This window comes from Annulohypoxylon truncatum, assembly GCF_022578515.1.
Source record: "Annulohypoxylon truncatum strain CBS 140777 unplaced genomic scaffold F4807scaffold_4, whole genome shotgun sequence".
Classification (NCBI taxonomy): domain Eukaryota; kingdom Fungi; phylum Ascomycota; class Sordariomycetes; order Xylariales; family Hypoxylaceae; genus Annulohypoxylon; species Annulohypoxylon truncatum.
This window is the reverse complement of record NW_025953790.1, coordinates 1,254,625-1,267,553: the sequence shown is the minus strand read 5'-3', so window position 1 is coordinate 1,267,553 and position 12,929 is coordinate 1,254,625. Positions and strand designations below refer to the sequence as shown.

At 47.5% G+C, this 12,929-nt stretch overlaps 5 protein-coding genes across 5 annotated transcripts; 3 read left to right on the top strand and 2 right to left on the bottom strand.

The window, feature by feature from the left end:
* The first annotated feature begins 480 nt into the window (after window positions 1-480).
* Window positions 481-1,516, top strand: F4807DRAFT_270853 (50S ribosomal protein L14). Its single transcript, XM_047994570.1, has 4 exons — window positions 481-581; window positions 667-869; window positions 940-1,024; window positions 1,116-1,516. The coding sequence occupies exons 2-4, from the start codon at window positions 855-857 to the stop codon at window positions 1,409-1,411; spliced, it is 396 nt and encodes a 131-aa protein (XP_047858100.1). The 5' UTR covers window positions 481-581; window positions 667-854; the 3' UTR covers window positions 1,412-1,516.
* A 405-nt stretch (window positions 1,517-1,921) lies between these two features.
* On the bottom strand, window positions 1,922-3,423 carry F4807DRAFT_270834 (DNA-directed RNA polymerase II subunit RPB9). Its single transcript, XM_047994569.1, has 4 exons — window positions 3,374-3,423; window positions 2,990-3,325; window positions 2,144-2,233; window positions 1,922-2,071 (listed from the first exon to the last, which is right to left on the bottom strand). The coding sequence occupies exons 2-4, from the start codon at window positions 3,242-3,244 to the stop codon at window positions 2,027-2,029; spliced, it is 390 nt and encodes a 129-aa protein (XP_047858099.1). The 5' UTR covers window positions 3,245-3,325; window positions 3,374-3,423; the 3' UTR covers window positions 1,922-2,026.
* Window positions 3,424-3,742: 319 nt separating this feature from the next.
* On the top strand, window positions 3,743-5,544 carry F4807DRAFT_411662 (rotamase-domain-containing protein). Its single transcript, XM_047996723.1, has 2 exons — window positions 3,743-4,274; window positions 4,386-5,544. Exons 1-2 carry the CDS (start codon window positions 4,272-4,274, stop codon window positions 4,914-4,916), a joined length of 534 nt encoding a protein of 177 aa, XP_047858098.1. The 5' UTR covers window positions 3,743-4,271; the 3' UTR covers window positions 4,917-5,544.
* A 595-nt stretch (window positions 5,545-6,139) lies between these two features.
* F4807DRAFT_450053 (uncharacterized protein) lies at window positions 6,140-7,870 on the bottom strand (the record flags this gene model as incomplete). The annotated part of the gene is made up of 2 exons (XM_048000083.1): window positions 6,140-7,443; window positions 7,498-7,870. The coding sequence occupies 2 exons, from the start codon at window positions 7,868-7,870 to the stop codon at window positions 6,140-6,142; spliced, it is 1,677 nt and encodes a 558-aa protein (XP_047858097.1).
* A 2,547-nt stretch (window positions 7,871-10,417) lies between these two features.
* Window positions 10,418-12,895, top strand: F4807DRAFT_270728 (uncharacterized protein). The gene is made up of 5 exons (XM_047994567.1): window positions 10,418-10,908; window positions 10,957-11,263; window positions 11,317-11,576; window positions 11,631-11,910; window positions 11,958-12,895. The coding sequence occupies exons 1-5, from the start codon at window positions 10,706-10,708 to the stop codon at window positions 12,684-12,686; spliced, it is 1,779 nt and encodes a 592-aa protein (XP_047858096.1). The 5' UTR covers window positions 10,418-10,705; the 3' UTR covers window positions 12,687-12,895.
* Window positions 12,896-12,929: the final 34 nt, after the last annotated feature.

The following is a 12,929-nucleotide window of genomic DNA, read 5'->3' as shown; positions in this document are numbered from 1 at the left end:
GACGAGTATGAAAAGGGAGAAGGGAAATATATGAATGTGTCCTTTGATTATGACAATGCCCATTGATACTAAAAGAAGGTCATGGCACTGTTGTTGAAATTCGACTGTGAATAAGGGAAACTGGAACGAGAATATGAACGTCGGAAGAACTCAATTGGGAACGTCTACTGGTGAAAATCGGTCTAGAAACAAAAATGAGAAATGGAAACGCAATTCTAGTAATAGTGTTAAACCCATAACATAAGTTCGAACGAACTTCGAACAAATGTGGGTGGAAGCGCCGGCCCCTTGCGAACGGGCGCAAAAGATGAGAGCTTTGGAGTGCGAAAAGTGGGAAAAAGAGGGTGGCAGGTCAACCAGATGTTCGAAGTGGATCCCTCTGATGCAATCAGTCGATCAATTCGGGAGGGAACTCCAGGGGAAAAGGGCTGAGCCACCATCTAAATCAAGCCTGATCAAGCCTCACTGAGATGGATCCCTAAAATATCGAAGCAAGTGCGACACATCAAGCAGGGTCGTCAGCCACAATTGGAAGTTCCTGACAGCCCGGCCCCCGAAATGGCCCCATTTCATTACATAAGGTACCTCGAAGTACAGATCTTAACCCAAATTAGAATTGTTGGAGCCGGGGCATGAGACCACTGATATCGGCTAACCAAATCCAAGTTCAGGGACCCGAAATCCAGAACCAATCAAAACACATTTTCACATCTCAGCCTTAAACGATTTTCGACAGAGCCTCGAAATTTCAACCTCAAACAAGCCCTCCAACCGTTATCCTCACCTCATTCTTATATCGTCGCATCGCAGTCCCCGCGATCGGTGCCCTGCGTTAAGGGTGTATATCGACCGAGATGATTCAGCTCAAGGTAAAATGGAACAACCTCGAAAAACGTTCTGATATGTCTTGTTCGTTAACCGAAAGTGCAAAACTTTTAGACGATGCTTAATTGCATCGACAACTCCGGTGCCGCCTTGGTCGAATGCGCCATCGTCATCGGCCAGAAGAGACACGCCACTATTGGTATGTTCATCTTCTCCAAATTAACACCGCTTCGTTCAATCCGATCATCTTCTCCCATGTGGCCATTCACTAAACCGAGATCCTTCCGCAGGTGACAGGATAGTGGCTATCGTCCAGAAGCAACGAGGAGCTAGCGATGCCGGCATGGGTGCCGCCTCTGCCGCGAACAAGGTGAAAAGGGGTGATATTAGACACGCTATTGTCGTCCGTACTAGGAAGCAGGTCCAGCGCCCCGACGGCAGCGTCGTCCGCTTCGACGACAACGCCTGCGTCCTCATTAACAAGGCCGGAGACCCAATCGGCACCCGCGTGAACGGCGTGGTGGGAGCAGAACTCAGGAGACGCGGATGGAGCAAGATCTTGAGTATGGCACCATCTCATGCGTAGATGACACCTTCGGAGGAAATATATCTGGACGATACGAGAGTACGAATAACGTCATGAATGGACGGGAAAATATAAAGCCAATACCAACGAATAAAAATAGCTTTGCAACCTAGTGTGTTATTAGATGGACAGGCGTTACTACGTCACAAGTTGTACGAATCTTGTACTATACGGAGCTTTCATAGAGAAGGCGTTCTGAGGATATATCGGCACAACCTAACGATTAGCTTGCATACGACGCCCGAAATCGCAGAGGACTTCCACTATCGAATGTACGAAATCCCCAAGTATCACGCTACGCCATTTGTAATACCTATTCCGTGCTGGTGCTACGGGTTCCATTTTAGCTGCGATAGTTGACTGCATAGCGTACGGAACAAGTATTACGTGTAAGTGCGACTTCATGATGCGAATGAGAGTATATTTGCTATGCCGGTGTCCCCCCAAATCAAAGTGCCGAGTTCCCTACGACGGTAGTATTATAGGAACCATCGGGTATCAGGTCTTAAACGCCAACTCCATGCAATACCTCAAATGACCTCAGTGGTCGCATCAAAAGTCCCTGCATTATCCTTGTCACCCGAGATTCGTATTTCTCATCATTTGAGAGCTCGGTTACTGGAAGATGTGACCGCATCCACAGCATACGTAGAACAGTTTCTATCAAGAACTTGTTAGAAATCTCATCTCCATAACGAGATAACCATGTAGGTAAAGAAAGGTGATACTAACCATGCCAGTTTCTGCACTTCTTTGCTGGGACTGGAAGAATACGGCTTCCTCATGCTTGCACACAGGGCAAGATTTGTTTGATCGGGGTAGCTAAATGACAGAAACATATGTCAGCACAAAGCTCAGCAAGAGAGTACACACAGCGCATGCCCCCCAAAGCTAGATGCCCCGTGTTGAAATACTGTTGAGTCATTTTGCATATTCCGGTACCAGGCTATCTGTCTGATGGCAATAAGATGCGATAGGTGAGACCCGTATGAGTATGTCGAATGATCAAATATTGGTCAATAGGACCGTCTCGGTCAAGACCGGATAACGAGTTCATCAAGCTCAATCTCTGTCTCCCCTTATGGTTCCTGTACGATTCCTAGAGTGAAACAACATCATGTTGAGTAAGATTGAGTACACTCAGTCGAGCATCGATACGTCATTGTCATCCGGGGGATCATCATATGTTTCGGGAGGATCCGCGTCCGAAGCACCGAGAAATTGAGCCATGGGAAGATAAGAAGCGAGACTATCTGCTGAAGAGTCCGGGATATTGGGCTGTCCACAAGAAGCAAATTTGTCGACCCAGGTGTCTTGTTCTTGATCATCTAATGCGTTCCAGTAACTTGCGAGTTGTACGAAGTCGAGGGATCTCTTAAAGGTGAAGTCCGGGTGATGCGCCACGAAATGGTTGTACTCCTCAACTGATGCAGGGTCTTCACACGATTTGCAATGGAGGAGGGTCACGCCACATCTCAGACAGATAGCCACACTGTTATCGGTAGAGGAAGGGGTGGTGGTGGTGGTAGTGGTGGTGGAGGTGGAAGGGGGGCATTGGTAAGAAACATCACTACGAACCGTAGGATCCGATCCGACGTCCTGAGTCACTCCTGCAGTCTCGCCGGCAGCGTTGTTCATAACGTTGCGGAAAACGCAAGACGAGGTGGCTTCCTCGGTGTACTGGCATGTTCGGCACGTGAACTGTAGCTTGTGCGCGTCCTCATCCTCCTTGGGATACAGCATGTTGGAACACTCAGAGCAGAAGCGAAATGTTATTTGCTCCTGGTTGCTCTTGGGAGCGTCGCCATCGTTGCTAGGGGCTGGCGAAGACATCTTGACGATGAGGTATCTCCGGTTTCCCTATTGTTGATTGTCGGATGAGGCGATCGGAGATTGCCGCAAAGATGAAAGGTTCTGAGGAAAATTAGTAAGACCAGTAAGGGTTGGCTTTTCTGATTTTACTGGAATCTTGGTTATTACCGTTGCGAGAATATGTCTAGGTAATTGTAAGGGTTTGGTTGTGGATAAGAAAAGAAAACAAAATTAGGATGAGGTGAGAAGTGATGTTTTATGATTGTGTGCTGGCATCGAAATTGATTTGATTCAAGAAAGATTGAAAGATGGAAAGATTTAGGTTAGGTGACTAGGTAATTTCAGGATTAGTCAATTCTAAGCTCAGCGCCGCCTTTATTCTTGGCGGTAAGCACGTACCTATATAGAACTCATTGGCATGCGGCTGCCAATCTGCCAGTGCCAGGTGTGTTGTAAGTGCCAAGGTATCTAAGTACTCGTGCCTTCCAGTTACTATTGAAACTGTACAAGATACACAATTACATAATCACCCCGCGTTTCATCTCATTCCGTCGTCAGGTTGCCCCGCTCAACTGGCAGCATCCTCGTGATCGCTCTTACCTACCTAGGTCAGGTACGGTATCCACCTAGGTATTCGATCAATCCCTCGTTCTTAAAATCCCCAGCGGCTAAAACTTACTAACTCGCTTGCATCATCGTCATCAACAACAATAACATCAACAACCACGTCACTGAATCACTCGCTTTCCCACTCACTTATATTCAGACACAAGCAAACCCAACTCAGATAGATCTGCTTGGCTATCCGATTTCTCCTCTTTTGTCACCGTTCAATTGCCCAACTTCTGGATTTGTTTTCTAAGCTTGTCGAGCTTGTCAAGCTTCTTTGCGATAAACGCCAGCAAACCCCTTCGTTCTTTCACCTACCTAGGTAGCTCAATCATCGCAGCAACACGTAGTTTGTTGCTACACTAGCCTCGTGAAAGGGCTGATAAACAAAATATATCAGTCCCTATTACTAGCATCGTAGTCGTATATCTAGCACAATATGGTAAGTCTGTCCCGAAACTGTCAATTACCAACTTAAAGTGATCGGCGTTGCAAATATCCCGTACCCATCTATCATCGTATCAACAAGATCACTAATATCACCTTCCATTAGGATACTGAATCCGGATTGCCGCCTAACTGGGAGGTGCGCCACAGCAACTCCAAGAACCTCCCGTACTACTTCAACGCGAATGATAAGGTCTCGCGTTGGGAACCCCCGTCTGGTACCGATACCGAGAAGTTGAAGAAGTACATGGCCACCAACCACTCAGCCACATCCCAGATCTCCTCCGCCGGCAAACCCGAGGGCAAGATCCGCGCTGCCCACCTATTGGTGAAGCACCGCGACAGTCGACGACCCGCAAGCTGGCGCGAGAGTGAGATTACTCGAACCAAGGAGGAAGCCATGGCTATTATCAAGGCTCATGAGCAGAAGATTAAGAGCGGCTCTGTATCCCTCGGCGAACTCGCCATGAGCGAGAGTGACTGCAGTTCGGCCAGAAAACGAGGTGACCTTGGCTATTTCGGCAAGGGGGACATGCAGAAGGAATTTGAGGAGGCCGCTTTCGCATTGCAGCCAGGCCAGATGAGTAGTGTTGTGGAAACGGCAAGTGGACTACATTTAATCGAGAGATTGGTGTAGATCCTATAGGAATCGAAAGGAAAAGAGCGCACGATACTTAGCCATGGCCATATTCAGAATAAGTGCCAGGCGAACATCGTGTTCATGAAATTAGGATCCATTTCCCGTCATTCAGCATAGCATAGAGGAAACTGAGAGAAGTTTCCCCTTTCACGAATACAAAATTTTGCTGTTTAGCTGGCCTTACAAATCAAATCCATTCACTTTAATCAAATTTTCATGGTTTTCCAAGTACTCAGTGCTTAGGTAGATAGCGGCGGGTTCTAAGAACCACCAGGAATATACCTAGGTAGTCCCCTGAGATTCTCCTAAATGTCTACCTATTTTGGGTGTAATGTGTTAGTACCTTTTATTACCATCATAGCCAGATTACTCCCAACCCCTGTCCAGTTCAGTTACACCAAAATTTCCCCCAGGTATACTTTCATACGTTACTACGTCGTTCCGCTACGGGCTTAGGCAGCTTGACAGATCTTATCATGTGAGACCAAGTCCATGCGGTCATCCAAGAAGGAAATACGGCATTCTCACATCGCGATACGGTTTCTCATATACCAGATATAGATCACGATCCTAAAAGCTAGATCGGCATTAGCCTGAGACCAGGTGATCCCGGGGGGGGGAGGGGGGCGCATGGCTTATTTTCTTCTATGACGCCAGGCTCGAAGCTCTGGTGAGATGGAGGGGCATCCCGTAGTAGCGTTGGGCACCGCCGGTATGAGGCAGACGGCGTCGTGCAACGTTGCGAGGGTGAGAAAGGACGTATTTGTGTGCGCCGCGGGATCGACGATACGGCGGATGGAAAATCGTCTCTTTGGTCCTAAATCGCGATCCCACAAGTAAACACCGATCCTATAATCGTAGCCCCTATACGGTCCGATCTATTATCTCCTGCCATTGTTGCAAATACTGTAGGACCATTGTCCCATCCTATGATATCAAGACGACCAGTTCATCGATTACGATGATGTTATAGGCATTATGATGATTGTGATCACATAGTCAAATGGTATGGAAAGCAGGTAATGAGACAAATTGGCATATGTTCATAAAGCTAGTAGCTAAAACAAAGAACGCCCCGAAGTATCGCTGTGTCTAATCCCCAGCCTATGTAATGGTATCATCTCGCTATGCCTGAAGCGCCCATACAACGTGAAGGCGTCTCGTAACTCATTCATCCTCGTAATCCATTAAATCGGAGCTCCCGGTCCGTTACTAGCCTCTCACAGCTTTGACAGAGATATCACCGCCTCCGAAACGCCGGGCAAGGCTGTAAGTGCTACCGTCATAGCCCCGAACAGAGTCATTGACAATGCAGAATACACAGTAGCCCTCGAGTCTCGCTCGATTAAGTGTGCCGTTCCCATAGCCGCCGCGTTGATACCAACTGCCACGCCAGCCGCAATGACCGCATTGTCCGAACCAGCCCTCCTCCGTGATTCCTTCTCGCCCAGTTCCGCCACGAAACCCTTCTCCAAGTCGCTGCCGCTATTGCTGTCAGATTTCTGCTGGCATTTCTGATCTTGTATCCCCATGATGGAGAATACCCAGTCTCCGGCCATCTGGAAGAGAATTCCGCCAAATATCACCATCGCGCTCATAATCGTGGCACTGCCGCCCAAGTTCTGAATCGCGGGGACTCCCAGAGCGATCGTGACGGATCGAGCAGCGAAAGCGAGAGCGTCGGTAGATTTCAAACCGATTACGTGAGCGATGAGAACGTTGAGGAAGACGTTGACCACAGCGAGTATTGCGCATGTGGTGAATACTGTGACGCAGCTTTCCCATAACTCTTTTCGATACTCGAACATCTTGAAACCCAAGCAGACAATGCCAGCGTCCAGGACTAGCCCGGAAAGATCACCAGCTCCAATGTGGCTCGTCAGATTGCCCCCGTCCATGATGGCCATTATGCCTTCCACTAAGGTATTGTGTCTGTGAAACTCAGAGATGGTAATTCCGATGGTCTGCTTGGTGTAGGCTGTCTTGATCCAGAGGTAGCCAGTTCCAAGTGCCCAGGTGACCATCACCGGATTCGCTAAGATGACGACTGTCGACCTCAATCCCGGGAGCCGCTGAAGGCGACATGGTGCCTTCAATGATCTTTGGAATTGGACAGATAAGATCCAGAACAGTACGAAACACAGAGCCTCGAATGGTGTTTCGTAACGAGTCGCAATTGATACTGGAATTCCGACTATGGTAAGGAGGAAGAAACAGATCCATAGAGGGGCTGTGAGAACAACATGATCGATAAATTGCGAGGTCGAGTTCTTTTCAGCCGGCTCAATCGAAGTAAAAGAGTCAGTTTTCACGATGGTCACACTTATCTGAGACAGTTGGGATAAGGGTCTTGGGGATCCTTCTGTTGGTGGCGTCGGTAATGCCGTGCAAGAACTGGGCCAAGACTTGTTGCTATTTTCCGGGTCACACACGTTCATTTGTTGACCCCGGAATCGTTGCTCTACCTTGAAGCTTCCCGCTGTAATTAAGTAAGCGCCGATGTAACTTATTAGAGTGGTCGTAACTAGGTTAAGTTAGTAACGCTTTATAGAGTAGCAGTATTTGATATGTAGCTTACGGAAGGCGCCGGAAATTCTAAGAACCTCGATGGCACTGGGTGTATGCTCCTTGTTGAGCATTATAAACGAAGCCACGAACCCAAAGGACATGTGACGGCCAAGGAAATCGGTCGGTCCACGTAAATGCTTGTTGTAGAATTGTGCAGTACCTCCGTGAATGTAGTTCGCGACGATCATGAATATCCAGAAAAGGAGCATGACTAATACGGAAGCTGGAAGGCTAAAAGAATGCAGGTCAAGTAGAATCTGGATGGGTACGACGAGGAATTGGTTGAGAACGATGAACGCAATTCCTATCCCAGCGTCTCGGAATCTTTTCATCGTTGCCGGTGCCTGGAGGCTCCTACACAGCTGGTGGGCAAGGGATATCATGACGTTGGTTGGGTATGATTGTAGCACGGGAGCATAACGGAATGGAAAGACATGCAGTGGGGATATCGAGCTGGAGATATTTGATGTCTTGAAGTAATAAAGTGATCAAGACAAAACGGTTGGGAACTCCTGGGATATTATAGTAGATGAATGTCGTTTGATGGGAGAGACTGGTTCGGGAACCAGCTAACCGACGTGGACAATCCCATATCGCCGGCATTTCCACAAGCGAGCACATGGGATAGTCGTGATTACACAAGCCCCTGGGAAGTATCCGAAAGAATATGGGAAAATCGAGGTCGAACTGCAGCTGTGCTGGTCGACATGAAGATACGGTTCCATGACGTCTCACATATCTGGCTAGGCAGTGGGTAACCGGGCGGGTCCTGGTAAGGTACGACGACCTACGAGAATGGGAGGACAGACTGAGGAACACAAACAGAAAAAAAGGAGAAGGCCTAGTACCGTCCCTTCTCAATCTGTATCTGTTACCCCCAAATTCTGAACATGTCGGTACATTCGGCCGCTGTCATTTTTGACATGGCGACGGGGAAGTAAAGCGGGAGCGGGACAGTACAGGTGCATGCAAACGCATGGCCGGTGTCCAATTAAGCCCTGGGAGGCTCTGTAGCAATGAATGGCTAGGAACTCAGACCATCTATCTCAGTTTGCAGTTTTCTAAATTTTAAGTTAACATCAGTTTTCAGCTCATCTGGAGTTAGAAGAACCAGGCTGGAAGCAAGCCTTGGACAAACGTACGAAGATGCGCAGAGGAACCAATAGGGGTGTTCTCAACGTCCATATCCCATAACGACCTAAAAGGAAAAAGAGAGAACTAGCGGACTAGTTCAGTAGCTCAGGAAAAGAACGCCCGTTGACCGCCGGATTGTAGGTTGTACAGCCTGGAGGCGGACCATTCAGGACACATGCTTGCAAACACTGCGTATGAGACAGCACGGCGCTGCGAACCGTTCTGACTTCATTGCGTGCCCTTTTTCCTTATCCCAGACTCCAAAGAGCCCGTCTCATTCCGAGGCGCTACCATTGAAGTACCTAGGTACCCATACCCAGATAACTATAGCTTCTGCGAGCCTGTGTCTGTTTCTACTCTGAAAGATACCCATTGTGCGACAACTTTGCGCTGTGACGTTGCGCCGTTAGAGTATGGCGGATTGCAACTGTACTAGCCTTGCCGAGACTTATAGCGTATCTGGGGCGCCACGAATGATCCCGAGTGAAGGTAGACGTCGGTTGGTAAGAGTATGTTTGTCTCTAAGGATCCAGCTATCTTTCTTGAAAGATGCCACAAGATAAGTAGGAAATTGTAGTTGGGCTCCTATCAATGCGGTTTGCGAGTAAAGATGGATATGCACGTTGCTGCACGTCCAACTTATCCAACGGCTGCTTGCGTCTTTGGTACAGAGATATCCTAGCACTTTATAACGCGCAGAAGATGCCTGGGAAGTGCTGTTTGATTATTGGCTTGCTACGGGATTTGGTTGAGATGGAAATCTTCTTAGGCATTCATAGACCCACTCAAACCACTTAGGTTGTTAATGCGATCGGTCTAAGCTTTGACTACCTTGTAAGTAAATATTGGTTATCCGTACTTCTTTTTCTTGAATATCTAAGTAGCTCTGTTGGTATACATTACTGAGAAACTGGTATAAACGACGACGGGTAATTTTTCAATATCTAAGTAGTTGATTATTGTTGATTGATTTCAATTGTACGATCATATTATTTAGTTATTCGGTTTACTGTTTGATAGTAAGATTTAGGAAATTGATTATGACTTCGGAGTCTGTATATGCATCTAACTTATGGCTCTATGCTACTTGAATGCATGGTTATGTAAATTATATGTATTTATCAGCTAGATGATAACTATTATCGATTATGCATCAAGTAGCAATGTAAATGCAAGGATCCCCCTAAGATTAGTTCCCTGTAAACAAATGGAACCTCGGAAACTGACAAGATTTCTTGCGCCTCGCATCCATTTCTACGGACATCAACGCCATCAACCATCGAAGGTGTAGTGAAACAAGCGATCACGCAGAGTTCGTTCACAGCATCTTGATGTGAATTCCCGGCGGTCAGATGATCACTGGGATAGGATATTTTAAAATCCGACCATTGAATAGCCTTCCGTTTTCTAGAAGGGAGCGGTCAAAGGTGTCGCACATCCGCCTTCCACGCTTGATCTTGCCTTATCACTTGGCCTCTCGGTTAGACTTGTCTCGTTCTTCGGCCTAACCGTCCTTACCGACAATTGAAGATTCCGCAAGTTCAGGATTCAAGAATATCCATTTTCCCATTTTCCGATCTTCTAAGTCGTCTAGGCCAGGCCGGCCTAGAGCAGGTACGTCGTGACTATCTTACATCGGTTGCACTTTCCACCTTCGGTCATCTACGGCGAATAACCTACGGCGCCGATCTCACCGCAAACTCCTTCCGGAGCCAGCCGGCGGACCGCTTCCGTTTTGCTCCTTGCTCCTCCCCGCCCTCCTTAAAATGTTACATTGCCCTATGCGACAAGTCAATTCTAAGAGTTGTTCAACCCCAATTGCCAACTTTTCATTTTAACAACGTGCGGGCCAAGCCGCCCGGATGCACTATCTTAGCGTTGCTTACTCGGGTTTTCTTTCCCTCGTGATTTTCTTCCCCCTTTACCCCTTTCCCTCGCACATTATCTAATATCTAACTTCACCATATATCGCTACGTATAGAGATAGACGATCGGTCTCTCATAGGTGGCATCAAGATCTAGCCTGACTAGTACGGCTTCAGCGTCATTGTCCTATTTTCTCACCACAGTCACTACAGTTCGAGATGGATAGTCAGCGGTTATTTTCGGAGACCGAGACACGTCTCTTCAATCAAGTTTGTGAAGCTGTCCATGCCACGAGCGACAATCAGAAGAACCTACTCAGATCGCTTGTCTGTGGTGAGTTGACTGCGGAATGGTCTCAATTAGTGACAATGATGGAATCGAACGGCCCTCTCAGTATATTATTCAAAGATGAGTTGAAATAGTACGTCAATTATCTCACTTTAAAACCAGTATTACTCATACGAGACAGCTTGACCACCTTGAAATCGACTAGCCGCGGTCATCAATCCTCACAAGCTCACGGAGAAGCGGGCGTATTCTCTCAGATCCAACCCATACCCGGTCAGAAGACTACTGACCAGAAACTTGTCAAGGCGGCCACCCATGACATCGTTCAATATAACAACGTTCTCGAGAAATTACTAGTGAAGTATAGAGACTATGTTCGTTCTAGTATATCTGGTATTCAGCGTTATCCGGAGACCGATAATGGTACCTCGGCAGTTGAGCAAAAAATCGTCAACTTGTCTTCCAGAAGAGATTTGCTAAAGAAAGAGGTAACTATTTGCACTTCCAAAGGTTGTAAGTGGTAGTATTAATGAATATGAAGATTCGTTCACTAGAGGATAAAATCGATAGTCGATTTGATTGCCTTGAAGGTATCACTCGAATCGAGCCCAACGTGGCAGAGGCAGAGGGGGGTGTATCGGACAGGAACTCGAAATCTTCCGCTCTAACAGACATATTCAAAACCACACTCCCATCATATGATCATATCCTTAGTAGGCTAGATGCTCTACACGGTGAATTGGACTATGACGCTGGCGAAGACGATACGACTCTCCATACAGCCAGACGACATGCTAGCCAGTTGAGCGACTCCTCTATCCTTCCTTATGTTACGTTTCCGCTAACAAGTTACAGGATTGTATTATCATTAGCCACCAAATGTCGCGCATCTTTAGACGCGGTTTTCCTAGAGGCCTCCCTTACCTACAATAGGCGCGCGTCTTACGCGTCTAGCTACGCGCGAGACATTAATGACGAACGTGATGCTGTATATGCCGAAATACAATCTCTATGGGATGAGATGGTACCCCTTTCACACATGGTAGTCGAGAATGAATTTCTCAAACCTATCTTGAAAAAGACCGAGTCCCGTTCGGACCGACAGAGCACGAGAGATATGATTGTTTCGGGCTATGTAGGTTTCCTCATGAAGTCACGCAGTCATACGGCTAACTTGTTTAGACATCCGCCATGCTTCGTTTTATGAACGAACGCCTCTGTATCCTAGTATCTCGCATCCAGACGCTTGTTCACCATCATCAAACTCTTTTAACCGCTTTCACGTATGTGAACAGTAAAGCAGAAGCCAAGTCAGCTAAGAGACCTGTGGCAGCGAACGTACATTCGACCCAAACTAAAGAAGGCGGAAAGTCGAAAAGCCATACGCTCCTAGATACCATTCGGCGCCAGATGGAGCTTTACGGTTCCGTGCCGATAGATGTCGATAATAAGTCCCAAGCAGCCTATGCAGCCACACCTCGCACGCAGGTCAATAAGCTTGATCGATATGTTACATCACGTCAGAAGAAGGGTGATGATCTTGCAAGGAACGTGCATAGCTATTTCGAGAGAGCGGCAAAATCTCAAATTACAGACGCTGAATTCGGAGCTCACCTCCTCTTGGACTCCGTCATTGCCGACAGCACTGCGGGCAGCCAGATGGGGGGCCATGTCTACGACGACCAGCAAGTTGAGGATTCGGTCGCCACAATGAAATCCCAAACGAGCGAAATCGAAACGACGTTCAGAAAGCTCCGAGAAGGAGCCGGGGTCCCGTCTTCGGCACCGGATTTCGTCACCTATGCTTACAACAAGTCTGTTAAACAACTTCCCTCTGACGACACGGAGAAGTGCCCTAAATTTGTGGCTGTCGTTCAGAAATGGGGGGACCCCGTGGGTTTTACGAATTGAACCCCGTATGTTTCATGGTAGTGCATCGCCAAGAGAGACCTGGCATGTATCTACCTAGGTAATAGACATTGTTTAGGGACTGCAATACTAGAACTTGTTGAAGCAGGGCATGGCTTTTGTCACAGGTGCTGCATGGATGATTAAGTGAGTGTGCGATTCGCGGGCGCCAAGTCGAAGCGTAGGGATCAGCAATTTAGGGGTCCATGGATAATAATCAGCGTGGGTCCTAGAGAGTCCATTCCA

Coding starts and splice junctions, on each gene's coding strand:
- F4807DRAFT_270834 (XM_047994569.1), bottom strand. CDS start 3,244: ATGTCTTCGCCAGCCCCTAGCAACGATGGCGACGCTCCCAAGAGCAAC. Junction 2,234..2,989: donor ACGTCGGATCGGATCCTACG/GTTCGTAGTGAT, acceptor TCTGTCATTTAG/CTACCCCGATCAAACAAATC. Junction 2,072..2,143: donor GAAGTGCAGAAACTGGCATG/GTTAGTATCACC, acceptor AGTTCTTGATAG/AAACTGTTCTACGTATGCTG.
- F4807DRAFT_270853 (XM_047994570.1), top strand. Junction 1,025..1,115: donor GAAGAGACACGCCACTATTG/GTATGTTCATCT, acceptor ATCCTTCCGCAG/GTGACAGGATAGTGGCTATC.
- F4807DRAFT_270728 (XM_047994567.1), top strand. CDS start 10,706: ATGGATAGTCAGCGGTTATTTTCGGAGACCGAGACACGTCTCTTCAAT. Junction 10,909..10,956: donor TTCAAAGATGAGTTGAAATA/GTACGTCAATTA, acceptor CATACGAGACAG/CTTGACCACCTTGAAATCGA. Junction 11,577..11,630: donor GCCAGACGACATGCTAGCCA/GTTGAGCGACTC, acceptor AACAAGTTACAG/GATTGTATTATCATTAGCCA.